Source organism: Gadus morhua, chromosome 8 (genome assembly GCF_902167405.1).
Source record: "Gadus morhua chromosome 8, gadMor3.0, whole genome shotgun sequence".
Taxonomy (NCBI): Eukaryota; Metazoa; Chordata; class Actinopteri; order Gadiformes; family Gadidae; genus Gadus; species Gadus morhua.
The window spans coordinates 22,708,552-22,729,865 of record NC_044055.1 but is presented as its reverse complement, the minus strand read 5'-3'; the positions used below and the strand labels follow the sequence as shown (position 1 = coordinate 22,729,865).

At 45.7% G+C, this 21,314-nt stretch overlaps 2 protein-coding genes and 1 long non-coding RNA gene across 9 annotated transcripts; 2 read left to right on the top strand and 1 right to left on the bottom strand.

Moving 5' to 3' along the window:
• Positions 1-2,377: 2,377 nt before the first annotated feature.
• LOC115548682 (uncharacterized) lies at positions 2,378-5,244 on the top strand. Its single transcript, XM_030363443.1, has 2 exons — positions 2,378-3,059; positions 3,230-5,244. The coding sequence occupies exons 1-2, from the start codon at positions 2,378-2,380 to the stop codon at positions 5,065-5,067; spliced, it is 2,520 nt and encodes an 839-aa protein (XP_030219303.1). The 3' UTR covers positions 5,068-5,244.
• Positions 5,245-9,142: 3,898 nt separating this feature from the next.
• On the top strand, positions 9,143-15,151 carry tmem70 (transmembrane protein 70). Of its 7 annotated transcripts, none has more exons than XM_030362976.1 (7): positions 9,143-9,425; positions 10,043-10,163; positions 11,949-12,398; positions 12,793-12,953; positions 13,491-13,747; positions 13,896-14,086; positions 14,394-14,480. In XM_030362976.1, exons 1-3 carry the CDS (start codon positions 9,243-9,245, stop codon positions 12,392-12,394), a joined length of 750 nt encoding a protein of 249 aa, XP_030218836.1. In that variant the 5' UTR covers positions 9,143-9,242; the 3' UTR covers positions 12,395-12,398; positions 12,793-12,953; positions 13,491-13,747; positions 13,896-14,086; positions 14,394-14,480. The 7 variants fall into 7 exon arrangements, with proteins under 7 accessions (XP_030218836.1, XP_030218833.1, XP_030218835.1 ...); XM_030362973.1 differs by having other exon boundaries at positions 9,143-9,437; XM_030362975.1 differs by lacking the exon at positions 12,793-12,953 and having other exon boundaries at positions 9,143-9,437.
• A 3,044-nt stretch (positions 15,152-18,195) lies between these two features.
• On the bottom strand, positions 18,196-19,568 carry LOC115548392 (uncharacterized). The gene is made up of 3 exons (XR_003977587.1): positions 19,437-19,568; positions 19,226-19,352; positions 18,196-19,128 (listed from the first exon to the last, which is right to left on the bottom strand). It is a non-coding gene; the product is annotated as an uncharacterized LOC115548392 (long non-coding RNA).
• Between the last annotated feature and the right edge of the window lie 1,746 nt (positions 19,569-21,314).

The window sequence follows — 21,314 nt, the reverse complement described above, 5'->3', positions numbered from 1 at the left end:
AAGTGAAGGAGTTCAAGTACCTCGGGGTCTTGTTCGCGAGTGAGGGAACTATGGAGCGTGAGATTGGCCGGAGAATCGGAGCAGCGGGGGCGGTATTGCGTTCGCTTTACCGCACCGTTGTTACGAAAAGAGAGCTGAGCCGCAAGGCAAAGCTCTCGATCTACCGGTCGATCTTCGTTCCTATCCTCACCTATGGTCATGAGGGTTGGGTGATGACCGAAAGGACGAGATCGCGGGTACAAGCGAGATGAGTTTTCTCAGAAGGGTGGCTGGCGTCTCCCTTAGGGATAGGGTGAGAAGCTCAGCCATCCGTGAGGAACTCGGATTAGAGCCGCTGCTCCTTTACTTAGAAAGGAGTAAGCTGAGGTGGTTCGGGCATCTGGTAACGATGCCCACTGGGCGCCTCCCTTGGGAGGTGTTTCAGGCACGTCCAGTGGGGAGGAGACCTCGGGGAAGACCCAGGACTAGGTGGAGAGATTATATCTCAACACTGGCCTGGGAACGCCTCGGGATCCCCCCGTCAGAGCTGGTCAATGTGGCCCGGGAAAGGGAAGTCTGGGGCCCCCTGCTTGAGCTGCTCCCCCCGCGACCCGACCCCGGATAAGCGAACGAAGATGAGATGATGATGAGAGTGTTTAGTTTGCGTGTGTTTAAACAGAGCACACACGCGCGCCCGCATTCATTCATTCTTTTTAACACTCACTCGCGGTAAAACAATGTTTTTCACGATCAAATAGGCCTACTCATCAATCCTAAAAGTTATGGGCATGTAGGCCTACACGATGTCTGTGTCAAGAAAATATGTGTTTGCTGTACGGTGTTTGCAGATGCATTGATTTAAAAGTACAACTTATTACCGCTGCTCTCAGCTGTTCTTTCACAAATAATTTACCAAGAATGTGCGGCTAGGTAGATGAGAGAAGCAAAGTGTATTCGCGAGGTGCACAAGCAATCCGTATGCATCGCATGCGCATATATGCATGCGCCCTTAAAATAGCATCTGAACAACGCGCCACTGACTTTAAACCAGGTATTTCCTGGTCAGTAGCGCAATGGTATTCAGAGACGGCAAAATACCGTTTGCGCCAGAACACGCCTCCTCCTTCCGCCGAACCGCCCCTTGGGGCGCATGATCAATCCCTAATTTACCGGCGAGTGGCGCTGGTGGGAAAAGAACGCTCTGCGCCAGTTGTAAACTAGCAACGACACATGCGCCAGTGACTAAGTCACTTGCGCCGGATGCAAGATAGGGCCCTATATCTTCCGGTGTCATTAGAGGATCTGTTCCTTACATCTTCTCGCTGCGCAGGTACCGTATTGAACCTTTGTTTGAGAAAGGAAGGAAGCTGTTACAACTGGCTACGTGCAGCCTCGTGACCAAGGTCGGAGCTGCGGGTAACCCGTCCTCCAGAGGCTGTGGCTAGTTCATACAGATACTTAGTGAAAGTAACTATAAGAAGAGTGGCCGGCGTTTGTTTGGGAGGGCAGTGTGCTTGCTCCCTCTCCCAGCACTCGTTCGCCTCTTGCTCTGTTATTGTTTGTTGTGTTAGCCGTTAGCTTTGCTCTGTTCTAACCATCAATTTATTTAGCCCTTACAACTTACCGGTGAAGGCAGTGCTCTCGCTCCCGCTCCCAGTAACGTTTTTGTTTGGTTTCTCCCTTGTCTAGCAGCAGCGCTTACGCTCAAGCTAATTAATATCGGCCGACTTAATTTTCTGGTGAAGGCAGTGTTCTCGCTCCCGCTCTCGTTAACGCCGCAATTACCCCTTGTTTGGTTGATAATTAGTAGCAGCGATCACGCTCAGGCTAATTAGTTTCGGTTTTTCATTTTTTCTGACGAGGGAAGTGCTCTCGCTTCCGCTCCCAGTACGCTGCCGGTGGCTACCTCTATAATGGCCCACCTGTGTGTCGCCTGTGCGGCTCCTCTTGAGCCTGAGGACGGCCACAACAGTTGCCCTCCTTGCCTCGGTCTCGGGCATCTGAGGGAGAGCCTCACGGACAGCGCCTGCATGAACTGCAGCCTCCTGCCTTGGGTGCTCAGAGTGGCTAGGCTAGCAGAGCTGGAGAATCGGGCAGCAGCCAACGACCCCTCTGCTTTAATGAGCCTCCCTCCCGATCAGCCCGGTCGTTCGAGAGGGCGGCAGCGGCATGATGGGGCTGCGGCTATGGGTGCCCCCCCCAAAAAGAAGGCAAGGGGCGGCCTTGCTGCTAGGGTGGACGGATTGGCGTCTGACATGGAGCAAATCCGGTCCCTCCTCCTGGCCCTTCAGCCTGGGCTGGTCAGGGGCTGGCGGGGCTACAGCCCGGCCCTCCCTCCTCCCAATTTGAAAGCGATGCCCTCTCTCTGGCGGCTTCGGCTAACCTCTTTAATGAGACTATGACCGAGGGCGATGCCTCCCACACGTTGGATGAGGCCTCCTGCTCCTCGGCACAAGGCTCCCTGCAGGGTGCAGCAGACACCTCCATGGCGGCCGTCCTGCGGAAAGCTCTGGCTCGCCTGCAGCTTGACGCGGCGCAAACGGAGTCAGCCCAGGCCAGCGCCTTCTTCAGGCGCAACCCTGTCCCGGCCACATTCTCCGTCCCTCCTTCAGAGGAGTATCTGAAGGAGCTCCATGCTTGCTGGAGGGACACTAGGGCCCTGTCCCACTCGACGTCGGACGCCCGGACCTTGGCTGCCATGCAGAATGCGGCACAGGTTGGGCTGGGCCGCATGCCAGCAGTCGAGCCTGCCATCGCCTCCCTAATTCTGGCTCCTGATGAGGCTCTGAGGCCAAATGCCAGGTGCCCTCGGCCACAGTGCAGGGTCACAGATGACCTCCTATCAAAGGCCTACGACGCAGCGGCGCGCATGGGTCGTATTGGGAACTCCCTTTCCCACCTGCTGCTGGGTCTTTCGACCTCTCTGCAGCAGGCCCAGGTCGAGCCGCCGCTGCAGAGTCTGAGTGACGCCTCGTTAGAGGCTTTTGCCCTCATGTCGAGGGAGTTAGGGCGCACTATGTCCACCCTCGTGCAGACTCGCCGCCAGGTGTGGCTTGCGCAGTCGCCCTTGACGGAGACATGTAGGAGGGTCCTTCGTACGCCTACCTTCCTGGCAGCCCCGTGACCCACAACCCAACCGACGCCCCCCCAGAGCTTCAGGAGGCCGGGGGGGTAGGCGCTAGGCCCTCGGGGCCGGTCGTCGGGAGTTTTTCCCATCAGCAGCTTAGCTACTGGGCTGCCTGAACTTCAGACCCTTGGGTGGTTTCCACCTTGACCCAAGGGTACGAGTTACAGTTCCGACGTCGGCCCCTAGCCTTCAGCCGGGTCAAAATGACTGTCGTCAACGACCCGGCAGAGGCCTTAGCTCTGGACCAGGAGTTGTCCACCCTCCTGGCCAAAGGGGCAATCGAGCCAGTGGATCCTCTGCTGCACCCCAGAGGGTTCTACTCGAGATATTTTCTCGTGAAAAAGAAAGATGGCAGGTTTCGCCCAATTCTCGACCTCAGGGGACTCATCCGGTTCCTGAAGGTCCTGCCATTCCACATGCTCACCGCTTCCGACACGCTGCGGGTGGTCGCAAGGGGAGAATGGTTCACCACGTTGGACCTAAGGGACGCATACTTCCACGTCCCAATTGCACCGCGCCATCAGCACTTCCTCCGGTTCGCCTTTCGCGGCCGGCACTTTCAATTCAGGGTACTTCCCTTTGGTCTCTCCCTCTCTCCGAGGGTATTCACCAGGGTGGTGGCGGCAGCTCTCGCACCCCTGCAGAAGCAGGGCACGAAGGTCCTGCCTTATTTGGATGACTGGCTGATCTGTGCACCTTCCCAGTCTCAGGCGGCCCGGGACACGGCTCGGCTGCTCTTGCACGTGGCCCGGCTTGGCCTGACGGTGAATTTTGTGAAGAGTCGCCTGGACCCATCCCAACGGGTCGCATACCTGGGGATGGTCCTAGACTCGGACGCTGTGAGGGCCTATCTGTCACCTCAGCGTGTGACCGACATCCTCCTCTGCCTACCCCGCTTTGGGTATGGCAGGATGGTACCATTCATTTTTTGCCTGCAGCTCTTGGGCAAGCTGACAGCTGCCTCAGCTGTGGTGCCCCTCGGCTTGCTGTCTCTGCGCCCTATGCAGATGTGGCTGAACAGCCTCCACTTGGACCCCAAGTGGCACAGGCACCGAAAGGTCAGAGTGTCTCGGCAGTGCCTCTTCTCTCTGTCCCCATGGAGAAAGAGGTTGTATATGTCTGTGGGTGTACCCATGGGCACCATTCCATCCCGTCGGGAGCTGGTCACAACAGACGCCTGCCTATCAGGATGGGGCGCGGTTTGGCAGGGCAGGACTGCCCAAGGGCAGTGGCCGGCCCAGAACCACGCTCACATCAATGTGCTAGAGCTCAGGGCGGTACAGCTAGCACTCAATCATTTTCTGCCTCATTTGAGAGGCAAGCATGTGCTGGTTCGATCCGACAAAATGTCAGCTGTTGCCCAGATCAACCACCAAGGGGGGACCCGGTCTTCACGGCTACTCCGGGTATCTCGGAACTTGTTGGCCTGGGCATATCCCCGCCTGGCCAGCGTACGGGCGGTCTTCATACCGGGGCAAAGGAACCAGGTCGCAGATTTTCTAACGCGGCAGAAGCCCCCACCGGGGGAGTGGCGGCTTCATCCGGAGGTGGTGGAGACGTTGTGGGGTCTCTTTGGCAGGGCGGAGGTAGACCTCTTTGCATCAGAGGAATCCGCACATTGCCCCCTCTGGTTCTCCTGGACGGAGGTGACCGGCCCCCTCGGACAGGATGCCTTAGCTCACGACTGGCCACAGAGTCCTCTGTATGCCTTCCCACCGCAGCCCCTGATTCTCCCCACACTCCAGAGGGTATTTCTGCAGGGCCACAGGTTACTTCTGGTGGCCCCCTACTGGCCAGGGAGACTCTGGTTTCCACTGCTGCGCAGGCTCTGCTGCAGCTCTCCATGGCGCCTCCCCTGCAGGAAGGACCTCCTTTCGCAGCTGGGGGGCCAGATTTGGCACCCAGATCCCCGTCGCCTCCAGCTCTGGGCCTGGCCGCTGCAGGGCCCGACTCACTGCTGAATGTTTGCACTGAAACCGTCAGGAATACCATTCTGAGTGCCAGGGCACCATCTACCAGAGCACAGTATGCTAACAGATGGAGGTTATTCTGCCCAAGGTGCTTTCACGCACCTATTTTAACCAGCTGGCACGTTTTAACTCCCCATCTGAGGGGAATGAGTCCGAGATGCTATGCCCGGTGCGGTGCTTAGGGCTTACATTGCTGCTACGGCCGGTATACGGCAGTCCGAGGAACTGTTTGTATGTCACGGTGGCCCTAACAGAGGTTCTGCCTTGTCTAAACAGAGGCTATCCCACTGGGTCGTCGACGCCATTAAACACGCCTATGTGGCCAGTGGCCGCCCCCCGCCATCCGGGTTGAGGTGCCACTCCACCAGAAGCGTGTCGACATCGTGGGCCGCACTAAGAGGTGTACCCCTGGAGTCGATCTGTGCCGCGGCATCATGGACGTCACCGGGCACCTTTACAAGGTTTTACCGAGTCAACGTCGCCAGTCCCCACCCGATGAGTGTGGTCCTGCTGCCAAGCTCTCTTACCTCCAATGAGTGAGGTGGGTTTTGGATTCTTTGTGACCTTTTTGGTATGGGTCATCCAGTGCTTTAAGCACCGCCTCTGGCGGTCAGTAAGGATGAAATAGAACGATAGTTACGAATGTAACTACGGTTCTATGAATCCTGGATGACCGCCAGAGCGTTCAGTCACTCAGAATCCTTGTGTTCTCGCAAGAAGATTCTAGGAACAGATCCTCTAATGACACCGGAAGATATAGCCTTCCCGGTGTCACGTGGGGGTCACAGGTGACTATGTTGTTATTAGGTACTCGAAATGCGCATGCGCGAGGTGGAGATCCAGTGCTTTAAGCACCGCCTCTGGCGGTCATCCAGGATTCATAGAACCGTAGTTACATTCGTAACTATCGATATGTGGAATATGTTTAGATTAACTTCCAATTGTTCATGTTGAATTTAGCTGTTGAAGTACTAGAGGGTGAAAGAAAGAAAGAAAAAAAGATTAATGAAAAGAATGTTCTTTTGAAATGAATGCAGAATGCGTTATGGAATAAGTAAGGTTAAAATGAAATGTTGCAGTAGTGTGAGAATATTGCCAAGATTACTTTCAACTGTTTAAGAATCATTAATGTTCTGCATGTCTTAACAGACTCAAAGAAAGGAAGATGTGTTGTAATGGCACTAGTTTATGTGCAGCGCGGAGCGTGCAGGAATACATTTAGGTTATATCTATGTGTGTGGGGAATGGGAGGGGGTTCGGAAAGTGACGGCGAGTGGAAGGTGCTCTCGCTTGATGCTCTCACATCTTAAACAATAATGAGTTAATAAACCTTTGGAATTAACATCTGATTCACGCTCGGTAATTCTACACAGGTTATCAACATCAGATTAGACTAGCCAATTGAAAATCATAGGCTACATTCACCTGAAATTATTCAAACTGATGCTTAAAGCTTACCACATTGAATTATATCTTTGTGCTTATTCCGAACTTGACCCATATTCTCAAGGTCATGCTGGCACCACATCTAGATGGGGATAAAAGGCATGATGATGGACAGGTGAGATTTAAACCCTGGTTGCTGGCGTTCGGGTTATATACTGATCCAATATGCCACCACTACTATCTCTCAGCAATTGAAAACAAATGCTATGCATTTCTTACATAGTTGTTTTTTTAAAGTGAATTCCCTAAATGATAGATTAAAGCAGATTGGACGTTGCCTTTGCATTTTGAAGACAATATGCAGAATCTTTTGACTTACGAATTTACACGATCTGCTATTTTTTGCCAGCATGCCTCCCTATACTTATGTGCAACTGTGTTGCCCCAAGCTGTAGTCTCATTCTTGAACTCCATAGGATTTCATTATGACAATATGTTCCTCTTGTGTGAAATTCACTGCTCTGGATCTATCCATTTTGTAAAGGTGAGTAAAATAACGCGGTAAACGCCCATTTATGGGAACACACATTGAAACTAAAGCGGTATCCACGGAGTAAGTGAGCTTCAGGGTACTATTTATCTCTGATTGCGAATTTTGTCTTTGTCTATCCAAGTTATCCAAAGAAAGCCCGGTAATGTTACATAGTGCGCTTCATAGTAAACCCTACTGGTTTGACACAATCTACTCATGGATTTGTTGTGCGATGTAGCGCAAGACTGATGTGCTGCCAGTCCAGAAGAAAGGTTATTCTAGTTCCATCCTAATCACAGTTGGATTTACATAGCTCTTGGAGTATGCTCATACTGTCAGGATAAAAGGTGCAAGGAATCCTAGAGGTACATATAGAGCAGACTACCGAAAGAATACCTCATCTGGTGTTTATTCTACACAGTTACTTGGAATAGGAGGGCGTCTCTGCATTCCACTGGCCTCCCAGTGCTTTCTCCAAAGGCAAGGTCTCCCTGTCCAAATCCTTCACCTTTTGGCCTTTTCCTCTGAGGGTAGAGACTCCACAACAACACTCCTGTTGCTGTCAACGTTGTGAGCCTGAATCCTCCTTCCAAACAGAAGGACCTGAGGTCTTTGACCAAGGTAATCACTTCGGTCTCTGTGGGAACTGACCCAATCATCTACGAAAAAGTAATTTCTGATTGCATCGAGAGGCTTACGTCATACTTTCTCAGGTTATCCTCTGCTGTTGTCTTCCGCGCAAACGTTGAATGATCATCCTGTATTCTGCCAGGGGATGTCATGACCTGACTTTGTCCATTAGTTGTTTAGTGTTTGTTCTCGACGTCCATCAGGTGTCCTTTGACTTGTCCAATCACTTAATTTCCCTCACCTGTGCGTCCTTGTTAATCTTGCCCCCTGCACCTCATTCCCTCATCAGTGGCTGTTCCCCAAAGTGCAGGCTGCAGCCTTGCTAGAACACTTCCTTGCTAGTCGCGTCCTATGGAGATGAGGCTAGAGTACTGCGTGTTTGTAACGTTCAGAGTTTGGAACGACTTGCTAGTGTGGAAGCGCTTCCGCTTCCGCTTTTTAAATATTGCTCCAGTGTTATATATTTCATATTTGAATTGTTGAAATTGTTATTGGCGATAGTAGTTTGTTTAAACACCACCTACTTTCACATTAGAACAAATCAATCCATGCAAAATATAGCCTATCATTACGTTGCAAAAACTTTTGAAAGAAATCGCACAGGTTATTTTTTTGCATTTAATCTATAAAAGGCAATACGGCACAAAATATTTCTGAAACGTTCAAATTACTTCACTTGTGTAAGGCAATGTGTATTTCTTTCTATACGCAATTTTTAAATATCCCGCGCAGCGTGTGAACGCAAAGGATTGTGGGTGTTTGGCTCGTTGAGGATGGATCGATGCATCCTTGAAAAATTTAGGAATTCTCAAAAATAAAGGACGCGAAAAGGGCCTGAATTTCCGAGTTTTCTCAACATTGGAACAGAGCTTGTCGGCGTTCTATGACGACGCGTCCTTAGAAGGGCAGCCGTTGAGCATCCTTCACATTGGGAACAGCCAATGTATCCCCTTATTCTTCACTTCAATTTTTTTCCTCACTTCTTTAGTTCCCTTGTTGGATTGGCATTTTCGTTGTGGTCTCACTGTCTGCCAGTTCACGGCTATATTCACAGAGAATATATCAGATATTTTGTTTCTTTATTAAAATTACTCAATATTACACCGTACCTACGGAGTAATTACGCACTACGTTGCTGGCCGTAATCTAAAGCCAATATTTTGTGGTGTAAAACTCATGTGACTTACTACTAATTCATTACAAGTATTATTGTAGTAAATTAAAATATCATATTGAAAAATATATATATTTATTTTTATATCCAGTTGTTATCCAGTAAAATGGGTGAGAAGCGCCCCTGCTAGCCAGTACCCTTCTCCTCTCATCTTTATGTTTCCAAAATAAGCATTAATCACTCCTGCAGATATTTTTGTAATGAGCCATGAACTTCAATATGCTGAACTTGGGCATACTTTTATTTTCTCTTTTTATTTTATTTCATTTTTTTTTTATGAATGGTCAGTGCTGACGTCCAAACCTGTAGGTGGCAGCGTTGTGCAAGACGCCCTTCTGCGGTCCGTTTATACCTAAAACTACTAGAAGAAGACCTCATCACAACAAATCCGCCTTGACTTTACCTAGCGCTTAACCATTCATCTATTTCAAATATACCGAAAAAATGCTATATTTAACCCTACTTCGAGGATTGCAGCGGTGTGTTGGCCCGCAATCTCTAAGAAATGTCAAATGTAAAGCTCAGTTTTCGGTAAAACCAGGCTGTATGAGCAGCGGGCTGTCGAGCCCTCACCAGAGGACGGATACCTCGTTTCTGAGGAGGTCGTTCCACTCCGGGAATGTCAAGGTATTTAGACAAGTAAGTTTAATAGTTAACCACGGATTTAGGATCTATTAATTAGTGTTATGTTCTTTACTGGAAACGGGAGAGCATCACTTGGTATTATAAAGTTATTGGACCATGTTTGTAATGCAAATGCCATTCATTCAGCAGAAAGACTTCGAATAAAACGTTGAATATGTGGGATTCCGTTTGGAAATGTTAGTATTTCTGTCATTCATACGAGGCCTTAACCCTGACTCCCAAAGTGACTTTAATTTGGAATGACAAGTGTAAAAAAAATTTCGAAAAGAAAAACAGCTAACGCTGTAAATTGTTATATATGAATACTACTAAGATGTATTGCTTCACGGAAGTCTTCCTCCCTTAAATAATATCATTAATATCATCGAATCATTTAGGGTTTATTAGATCGTGGTCAGCCAATGGGAGAATGAATATTCAGGGTATGGTCAATTGTAAATGCTAATTGTGATTGTCATTTTTTCGTATTTTGTTCTTAAGTACTGTGACTTATCTTATTCCTGTCTGAATGATTGGACAACAATGGTGTCTATGGTGGTGGGTTGATTGTGTTGACTGGCTTTATCATTTGGCCATCTTGTATGCTTTTCTGTGCACAGACGCAGTGCAAACCCCTTCAACCCCTGTGTCTCTCCTCAAAAAGTCTCTGCACCTCTGCGTCGGACTACTCTGAGACAGGGAGACTTGTTTACACAGGGAGCCTTGGTAGAGCTATAATTGGTAAGTCAGATGCTGTAACATTTGTTTTAAGATAAGTCACAATTAATACCATATCTGTGCAATAGAAATTTTATTTTCAATTCGATTAGATTTTTATTTTTTTAGTCATTCCCCAGTTGACAAACGTTATTTAAATGATAATTGACTTGTCAAGAATTCACCAACTATAGCCCTACGAGGGTGAAGGTAACAAGGTGGTCCTGTTATATATCTTTGACTTATACTAGTAATACATTGAGGGAACCCATGAGAGGATCCCCAGTAGGGCTGGGTAAAAAATCGATTTAATCGATTTTGGATCGATTTCATTTATATTTTGCAATATCGATTCATAGGGCATGAGATCCATTTATTTATTCACTTTAATAAACAATGCCTTAATGCAATTTGCAGTGATTGAATGTTGTAGTTCAAGTTCATTTTCACTTGCAATTCCTTTCTAATTTCAAAATTGCACTTTTGAGACTTGAGACAGTTTTGTTTACAGCTCAAGTTTAAACTGTCCAATTTACAAGTTTGCACTTAAAACCTGTTGTTTAAGATGAAGAGAAAAATAGTTTGTAAAAGAGTTGAGCCATTTTCATTATTTAAGAGCAGATTGAATCGAATCGAAACGTGATTAATCGATCCAGAACCTTATGAATCGAAATCGAATCGATTTAGGAAATTGGCCGCGATACCCAGCCCTAATCCCCACAGTCGAAAAGTTAGGAATTGCTGGACGGGAGACAATCTATCCTAGGTTTGTTGATGATGTTTTCATTATATACATAATGATAATATCTTACAACTATAATTGCATGCCTGTCGCGCCAGTTACTCAAGTCACTCAAGTGCGCACGAACAAACACGGAAACGCGCACACACTAAAGCACGCGCACAGCGGACGTCAACACAAAGGCAGTGACACATACACGGAAGCACACACACAGAGCACGCACACACACACACACACACACACACACACACACACACACACGCTCACAGGTAAGACGTTTACTGGCTCCGCCATCGGCACACGCGCAGGTAAGAACACACACGCAAGCTCCGCCGTCGACAAACTCCAAGGTAAAATGTTCTGTCTATAAACTATTTTTTAACTAAATTGCGATAACATAAGGGAAGAGACAATTTCTCACCTCGACAAGCAACGGCAGGTTGTTCATTTTGTCATATAAAAACCGTTAAATTCAAACATAGCGCAGACCGGCATATTAACACACAAGTGAGGTGATCTTAAAGAGACTGTCTCCCTATAACATAACGAAACATGTCAATGACATAGTAGGCTATGGTGAATTATGTCTATAAAGTCCACCACAGGACTACACTTCCTCCTTTAGCCTCCCGAAATGTATTTACACTTTTTTGCTCAAACTTAATATTACTCTACTCCTTGAGCCTCCCGAAATGTCTTGCGATATTGATATCCCCCTTTCCCCCCTGCAGACTGTTTTAGTAGTTTTATTTTTCTTAGGTTTTGTGTGTATGCTATGTGTGACTGTAGGCTACTGCTGCCTGTCTCGGCTAGGACACTGGAAGAGATGTTTAATCTCAATGATGATTATCATTTTCAACTAACCAATAGTAGTTGCCTTGCATTTTTAAATGTCATTGCACTCATCAGCCCTGAGTAACAATAAAAGCTTTTTTAATAATATATCTGCTTGTGTAGTATACTTCACATTCCATTGAACAATTACCCCTATTAATTACAACTATAGGTTGAACGCACTCGTAAAAACTCTAGTATCATTAATTATTTCTACATGTGTCTCTCCTCAGGAGTGAAGATGTTCTCCTACACCAGCAGTGGCACCAGTCTGTGTCTAATGCCACACGTCCTCTTCAAGACCGGGCTGGCCACACAGAGTTTGGCTGTGCAGGCGTCCTTCATCGCGATCATCAGCCTCTTCACGTTCGTCACCCCCGTCCTCCTCCACCTGCTCACCAAGGGCTACGTTATCCGACTGTACCACAACGCCGATCAGGACGCCTACACGGCCGTCACCTGCAACATCTTCCTGATGGAGAAGAGGACTGTGTTTAAACAGGGGGAGGTCAGCATTCCAGCCGTCGCAAAGATGTTCACCTCGTTCTACGCTGGCCGGAGGAGCATGTTGGTGAACCCCGACCTCTTCCAGCTCCCCAGTGACTACAATCATCTGATGGGTTATGACCAGCCGTTCACATTCAGTGAGGAGGACTTGGAGAGGCATGACAAAGGCTGAGTGGGTGGGTCGGGTTCCCTGAAAATAATAAGGCCCTAATTCCAAAGAACAATCAAATACTGTAATAAATCCAGAAATGGTTTGATCTTTGGTCATGTTGTTCTTATTTTCCATTTAATTATATCACGTAAGTTCAATAGATCAGCCAATGGTACTATAAAGAAGGTAAGTCTTAAAGGAGACATATTGTGGTGTTTTCAAAACAAGTAAACATAGTATTTGAAATCCGGGTAAATCCGTCTATGGTTCTTTCTTTGAATATTCCGATTTAAAACAAAATCAGAAAAACCAAATAACATTTGTTTTTTGGTTTTTCTGATTTGGTTTTGAAACGGAAAAAGGGCAAAAGGAATAAACAAATAAACGGCAGTTGCTTGTTTTGTTTTTGTGATATTTAGATAAAACCACAATGAATGCCGGGAAAAGGGCGCGTGGTTTCAAACTTTCCATTGGGTCAAGCAATTCTACGATGGCCAGCTTTATTGTTTTCCGTGGGCGCCGGCGACTTAGTCTGCAAGTGGACGATATGACCGTGGAGAAGATCGCCATGATATTCCAGGTGGCTGTTTACTAAGAAACCTAGCTGGTCATAAAACATTAAAATACATCTAAATGACAAGTAGCCAACATATTGTACAATAGGCTACATACATTAGAGGCTATGATATATCACATAGGCCTATTGTCATGAAGACACAATTATAATGTTCATGGTCTCATGACAGCCAATCTCAAAATCAACCACATATGGTTAATAATATGTGGTTAATGTTTGAATAGTTAATTGTGGTTTGTAATTCATTGTGATTAATGTTTTTATTGATTAGGCCTAATGTTAACATAAAGCTCGAGCTTCTTTAAGTTTGATAATTAGGACTGCTATGTGACGTTACATGACAGGTCATGCTGTCTTGTTTAATGACAAAGTGGAATGTATGAATGCAGTCACTTATGTTGACTGAATTGTTATAACAATTATTAAAACTTAAAACAGTTATTAACATTCATGAAGACTGCTTCAGGTTCATGACAGGTTTCATGTCATTCTTATGCATATGCCTTCAAATAAAGTTTGATCAAAAATGTTTATTTTCAGGTCCATCCACACTCTCTGTATTTTACTGACGACAGCATCAGAGGGATACTCCCTGGACCAGAAGGAGCTTTCAGTCTCACAGACCTCAAAGACGGTGGCCACTACGAGGTACACGGGGAGAGCACAGCTGATGAAGGCTCTCAAGGTCAAAACCCTGCTGCTCGCTTTGCCTTTCGCCGCCCATCCAGCAGTGCTCTCCCCGTTGCCTCAGGAGCTCTGCCTGCTCCCAGAGCTGTGGGTCCAAAGCTAAACACAAGGTGAATACAAGTACACTGAACATTTTTCTTTTTCAATATCACTTTCAAACATTTTGTGTTTGAACGTCTGTGAGTATAATTCATTTTGGAACAGGGTGTATTGGGCATTATAAATGGGCTTAAGTGTTTTGTTTATGTTTATACTCAGGAATGTCTTTATAGCGGAGTTGGTGGATGGAAGGCCAGTGACTCGGAAAACGGTGGCAGTACGATTTTCTGAGTTTGAGGCATCTGTTAATAGCATAAGTGTGAAAGTGGTGGAGGCTCTGGGCGACGACGAGCCTATTGTGCTTGTGGACAGCCATGCAAATGAGATCCTGGACTGTGAGGGAAACAGAGGTACAGTCAATCATTGCATACATCTGTTAGACTGTCTTAATCCATGGCCCTTATTAGTGTTATAAATGTTTATTACACAGCTCTTCTCAATGCTGTGGAACGCTCCGTTCACTCCTATCACACTTTTCGCATGATAGGAATAGATCTATTCTGATTAGAAATCGAATTGGATCAGAAGTGTCCATACTACAGAGTGTCTGTCCGGCTACTGTCTTTTCAAATTGGGTCCTTTCAAGTGTTGTTGTTTTTACCACAATTGCTCTGTGTTGTCAATAGACACTAATGCTAAAACAACCATACAATACAGGATCTGCATTCTGGAAGCAGCATGCAAGAAAGATCTTTGCTGTTCCCCAAGACCAGATGCAGAGAACCGGGGGGGGGGGAAGAATAATAAAAGAAGGAGAGAAAGTTAAGCTGTCTGTGATAAATTGCATACCAAAGGTCACTGAATAAATAAAAAACAACACAAATACAGAACAACTATCCTTCCCTAATATAAAAAAAGAAAGTCCAAGTTAATACACACTTAACAATATGTTCTGTATATTTTTCAGTCAACATGAGGACACAGACCTTCCCTTGGTCGTTGACCAAATAGAGGAGGTCATCCTCGCTTCTCAGGGTCTAAAAGATGTATCCAAGACGCTCCAAGACCTTGCAAATTTTGCACAGGCAAACCGAAGGACATCAATAAGTCTGAGTAACAGCCAGGCGGCAGCTGTGAAGGCAGCATTTGCCTGTATCATATGTGGAGGTTTGTATTGTTGTTATTATTTACCATGAAAGTTTTTAAAAAGTATTCTTCAAAAAAGTCTAAGAGCCTCCTTAAAGTCACTAATCTAAAAATTCTCTATTTAAACTGCAGATCCTATGAAGGAGCCCATATTTGCCAGCTGCTGCAGAACCATCCTGGGCTGCAGCAGCTGTGTGGAGCAATGGCAGGTTAGCCACACCTACTGCCCTAAATGCAGAGGTGTGGACTTTTACGGAGGCAACACGCAGCCAGTGGTGGGGCTGGACGAGGCACTGGCTGTACTGCATAATATAATTTCTTAAGTTATTAGGGGTCCAAGCCAACAGGTTGGATCCCTATTGTTTTTGTAAGGATTTTTCTTATTATTATTATTATTATTCCCGGCTAGAAGTGGTACCACAGCCCAGACCGTAAATGGTGCCGACAAGCCAATTGCATGACTAGATCCAGGTCCGTGAGGTGACGGGAGACGACAAAATCCAGACACGCCGGCCACTAGGTGGCGCTATACCAAGGGAAAACGCGTTTGGGGCTATAACTCCCACACCGAACCTCCCACAGTCAAAAACTTGTACGCACATATTCACTGGAGTCTGCTGCATCTTTTGGCATAGGCCACGCCCATTTGCGTCCATAATTTTTTTTCGCAAAATCGCGAAAACCGCAAAACTGTTTTTTCGCTACTCCTCCCACATTTCTTGACCAATCAACACCAAACTTTGCACACGGCATCTTCAGACGCACACGCAAAGAAATGATAGACACTTTTTTGATCCGACCCTCGCCGACGAAACGGTAGCGTTTTGAATATTTGTTTATTAGCTAAATTAGACGTGGAAAATTAAAAATCCAAAAAAATCCAAAATTAGACATCGGATCGAGTCCAAATTTTACACACATGTTGGTGTTAACCTTAACGTCGTTCGATAAAAATTTCGCCATTAGGGGGCGCAATAAACGAGGAAATTGTATATCGTCTACAAAATTTCGCCGCGAAAACGCTACACTGACTTCTCGCTACTCCTACCACAGTCAAATCCTTTGTATCCACAGGTTCAGGGTAGCGTTTTGAACACATACTTCACGTTGTGCCGGCGAAACGCACATTTCTTGTCGCGTTGTGCCGGCGAAATGCACACTTCTTGGACCCCTGCATAACTGCTTGCAGTTCTAGTTGTTTTTGTTCACCAAATGTTCATGTTTTGTTAGTTATCAATATACCTTTCATTTTTATTAGGGGTCCAAGCCAACAGGTTGGATCCCTATTGTTTTTGTAAGGATTTTTAGGGGTCCAAGCCAACAGGTTGGATCCCTATTGTTTTTGTAAGGATTTTTCTTCCTATTATTATTATTCCCAGCTAGAAGTGGTACCACAGCCCAAACCGTAAATGGTGCCGACACGCCAATTGCATGACTAGATCCAGGTCGGTGAGGTGACGGCAGACGACAAAATCCAGACATGCCGGCCACTAGGTGGCGCTATACCAAGAAATACGCGTTTGGGGCTATAACTCCCACACCGAACCTTCCACAGTCAAAAACTTGTACCCACATATTCACTGGAGTCTGCTGCATCTTTTGACATAGGCCACGCCCATTTGCGTCTATAATTTTTTTTCGCAAAATCGCGAAAACCGCAAAAATGTTTTTTCCCTACTCCTCCCACATTTCTCGACCAATCAACACCAAACTTTGCACACGACATCGTCAGACGCAAACGAAAAGAAAAACTCAAACACTTTTTGATCCGACCTTCGATTACGAAACGGTAGCATTTTGAATATTTGTTTATTAGCTACGTTTTACGTCGAAACGCAAAAATTCAAAAAATACCAAAATTAGACATCGGATCAAGTCCAAATTTTAGACACATGTCGGTGCTACCCTTAATGCCGTTCAATAAAGATTTCGGAATATTTCGCCATTAGGGGGCGCAATAAACGAGGAAATTGTATATCTTCTAATTGGCTAAAGGAATGTTCTTCAAACTCAAGGGAAACCATCAAGGGGCAAACCCGATTCTATATAGAAAATATGGCCAAGAATTATTAATGTGGGCGGGAGTTTTTGGCAAAGGAAAATTGTCTTGGGAAAATTTCGCCAACAGGGCGGCGCCAAAAAACGACGACATTGTCTATCTCCTATTTGGCCAATGGAATGTTCTGAAAACGCGTTTTAGGCTATAACTCCCACACCGAAGCTCCCACAGTCAAAACCTTTATATCCACATGTTTTTCACGGTAACGTTTTGAATACTTGCTTCGCGTTGTGCCGGCGAAATGCACATTTCTTGTCGCGTTGTGCCGGCGAAATGCACACTTCTTGTTCTTTTTATTATTATTCCCAGCTAGAAGTGGTACCACACCCCAAACCGTAAATGGTGCCGACACGCCAATTGCATGACTAGATCCAGGTCTGTGATGTGTACGCAGACGACAAAATCCAGACACGCCGAACACTAGGTGGCGCTATACCAAGGAATACGCGTTTGGGGCTATAACTCCCACACCGAACCTCCCCCATTCAAAACCTTGTACACACAGATTCACTGGAGTCTGCTGCATCTTTTGGCATAGGCCACGCCCAGTTGCGTCTATAATTTTTTTTCGCAAAATCGCGAAAACCGCAAAACTGTTTTTTCCCTACTCCTCCCACATTTCTTGACCAATCGACACCAAACTTTGCACACGACATCTTCAGACGCACACGCAAAGGAATCGTGAGACAGTTTTTTGATCCGACCTTCGACGACGAAACGGTAGCGTTTTGAATATTGGTTTATGAGCTAAATTAGACGTGGAAAATCAAAAATCCAAAGAGATCCAAAATTAGACATCGGAACGAGTCCAAATTGTACACACATGTTGGTGCCAACCTTAATGTCGTACGATAAAAATTTCGGATAATTTCGCCATTAGGGGGCGCAATAAACGAGGAAATTGTATATCTTCTAATTGGCCAAAGGAATGTTCTTCAAACTCAAGGGAAACCATCAAGGGGCAAACCCGAGTCTATATAGAAAATATGGCCAAGAATTATTAATATGGGCGGGAGTTATTTGGCAAAGGAAAATTGTCTTTGGGAAATTTCGCCACAGGGCGGCGCCAAAAAACGACGACATTGTCTATCTCCTATTTGGCCAATGGAATGTTCTGAAAACGCGTTTTAGGCTATAACTCCCACACCGAAGCTCCCACAGTCAAAACCTTTATATCCACATGTTGTTCACGGTAGCGTTTTGAATACTTGCTTCGCGTTGTGCCGGCGAAATGCACATTTCTTGTCGCGTTGTGCCGGCGAAATGCACACTTCTTGGACCCCTGCATAACTGCTTGCAGTTCTAGTTTTTTATTCTATTTTAAATTAGTTATTACTATTATTATGTGTTAAAATGTTATGTTAAATTGTTATTTGCCCATTAAATTGTAGTTCTTTCTGAAAATCGTTCTATTGTCATTCATTTTACATACTATTTTGTTTGGTTACAAAATAGTGATTCACATGTAAATGGACAAATGTAAAATATTTAGCAGCTGTCCGGTTATGACAGTTCTATAAATCCCTCTCAAGCATTTGCAGACACAAGTGGTTTCCTTGCAACAGGTTTTATTGAAGTCTTTTCTTCAAACTCCACTGTGAAAACGGCAGATAAACACATACATTATTAACAGCATCATTAAGAACATTTACAGTTAATCACACTTAACACTTAACAATATACACAGGCAGTCACACATCCATCAAAACATTTCACACATTCCTCTCCGTGGCATTCAGCAGGCAGAAAAGGGCTTCATGAAATGCACTATGGTCATTGTTGACCACATTGTCAAAAATGACAGAGGGATCAGGGTAGGCCACCGCAAAGTCCCTTTGTGCCTGGCTCCTGTCTGCCTCAGTGTGAAAGGGGTCCACACCAAAGGCTGCCTCCCTGCTGAGAGAGCTTCCAAACTCCTGCTCATATCTGTCAGCAGCAACAGAAGCACTGGGTAGCAGGTCCTCCGATATCTGTGCTGGGCATCCTGCTGCAGCTAGTTCATTAGGTATTCCTCTACCTTGTAAAGGAAACCTTGTGTAGGACGCACCTGTATACCTGCTCATAAATAATCAGATTGTTTTTCACAGGCATGGTGGCATTTGCAACAATTTTGCTGCTGTTGCCGTCAACTGCCACCACATAGGCCTATGTGACACCGAACATGCCGAGCTTCTCATTTTGATCCATATGCAGTTTATGGCCCATATATTCTGCATGGTAGGGAATGGGGTTCAGATTACGAGCACCCTTTAAAAGGAAGAGAAGTATAATTAAAGTTATTTTTGCTCCAGTGTTTCATCATGAATATTTACTTTTCACTGTTTACTTACTCTAAGTTACTTACATGTCTTCGCAAATCGTGGTATGGCTGATGAACGTCTCGTAAGACTCTCCCAACTGCTTTCCCCAGCATGCACACCGATCGATGATAGGTATCCCGTCATAAATGTTCGACCATAGGTCGGTCCCGTCTGTTAAAACATATCGATTATGTATATCTATAGGCCTACTTAAAAGTTTAAATACTTAAAGATTAAATACACACATAGGCCTACCTTGTTGATGGAAGAAACCACTGCCATTTCCAAATCCGTGTCGGAAACTAGATTTCTTCTTCGCAGGTTGTGCTCCACACAGAACACCGTCATAACGGAGCACTTCGGTGCACCAGATTGCCTAACGCCCCGTGCCCACTACGGGCACGTGCCCACTACATGCGTCCGTTGACTGATGTGGGAAGGCGTGGCTGACTGATGGGGGAGTAGTCTTTGCAGAGGCATTTTTCAACTTCTTGACTGAGCCGAAGGCTCCAACGGAACGGACGGATCCACAATGCATTGCGCGTCCGTCCCCATTAAAGTCAATGGGGATCACGCAACGGACGCATGTAGTGGGCACGGGGCGTAACTCCTTCAGTCAACGGACGTGGGAAGGCGTGGCTGACTGATGGGGGAGTAGACTTTGCAGAGGCATCCGTCAGCCAATCAAATCGCTTCGCCGGGTTCTTCCCGCTACTTCCTGCTTGTTGCGATGCAAGATGACCCGCTTTCCTGCTTTCCAGTATTGTCAGAGCCCGAGTCGCGTCACAGTGCTTAAATTTGCATACGCGATCTGATTGGATGACGGATCCGTCGCTGCTGAAAAAGTTGAACATATTTCAACTTTCTGACGGCGCCGAAGGCTCCAACGGAACGGACGGATCCACAATGCATTGCGCGTCAAAACCTTTGCTGCGCCGCAAAACTTGATTTGCCGCGCCGCAAAACTTGATTTACCGCGCCGCAAAACCTCGGCGTCAACGCGTTCGGGCAGCAAATGCATCTTTTGGTGTGAACGCAGTATTAGAGCGGTACTGATCACGTCGTGTGTCTTTCCATTGTGAAATAGTTCACGAATATAATCCTCATATGGTTCAAGTGCGGCCATAACTAAGGCTAAATGCTCTTCTTTTCTTCGCTCGCTGCGTTCTGCCTTCTGGTGTAGCCTTCAAATGTATCTATTTTAGTTTTTCTGTTTCGGGTTTAAAAAAACCAAAACACAAACACAAATGAAATGCCGTTTATTTGTTTATTCCTTTTGCCCTTTTTCCGTTTCAAAACCAAATCAGAAAAACCAAAAAACTACTGTTATTTGGTTTTTCTGATTTTGGTTTAAATCGGAATATTCAAAGAACGAACCATACACGAATCCGTGTATAACCATACACGAATCCGTGTATGGTTCGTTCTTTGAATATTCCGATTTTTTATTTTTATCTTATCGGTATCAAACCGAACTCCAAGGGTAAGTTCAAGAGGCTCAACAGTTCCCCATTTCTCTCTGAAATATTTTACTCTTTTTGACTCTGTATAATGTTTAAATTTCAAATGGGATATCAACGCCTGACTGGTTACATGCAATTCTTGGCATTTAAAACATTTCATCATCGTTAAGGTTCAGCAAATTCCAATAATAAAAAAAAAAACTTAATTCAATAGCTTTGCACGGAATTCTCTAACCCTTGGTGATTCTTTAGTTTTTCCAATGTCAATTTTGTATACAGTAGTCTGGGCAAATGTGTAGAAGTTGTGAAGTGCATGATCATATGCCAAATTGAAAACAAAGTGCAATTTAAAAAGATCATCAAATGCACCCACTGCACTTGCTGCCTCACAAGGAATCATCTTTTTGTCCAAGACAATGTAGAACTGGTCGATCCGATTTTGGTTTCTTCCAACAGCAAGGAGGTGTGGATGATGGTGATCACGTTTGCTGAGAGCCTCTTCAAAACTGCAACAGGACTGAACACGAAAAACAAAAAGGAAGACCAAAGTTACAAATTCATTATAATCCAGTATAAAGTGTAGTATTCAATAAAACCACTGAGCCAGAACCATTTAGTTAAACACAGCTAAAACAGCACTTGCTTTCCTAAAATTCAAGACAAAATATCA

Bases quoted from the DNA above. Each gene is read 5' to 3' on its own strand.
- LOC115548682 (XM_030363443.1), top strand. From the start codon at position 2,378: ATGACCGAGGGCGATGCCTCCCACACGTTGGATGAGGCCTCCTGCTCC. The intron at 3,060-3,229 runs GTAGGAGGGTCC...CCTGAACTTCAG, and splicing joins GTCGCCCTTGACGGAGACAT to ACCCTTGGGTGGTTTCCACC.
- tmem70 (XM_030362975.1), top strand. From the start codon at position 9,243: ATGCTATATTTAACCCTACTTCGAGGATTGCAGCGGTGTGTTGGCCCG. The intron at 9,438-10,042 runs GTAAGTTTAATA...TTCTGTGCACAG, and splicing joins ATGTCAAGGTATTTAGACAA to ACGCAGTGCAAACCCCTTCA. The intron at 10,164-11,948 runs GTAAGTCAGATG...GTCTCTCCTCAG, and splicing joins CCTTGGTAGAGCTATAATTG to GAGTGAAGATGTTCTCCTAC.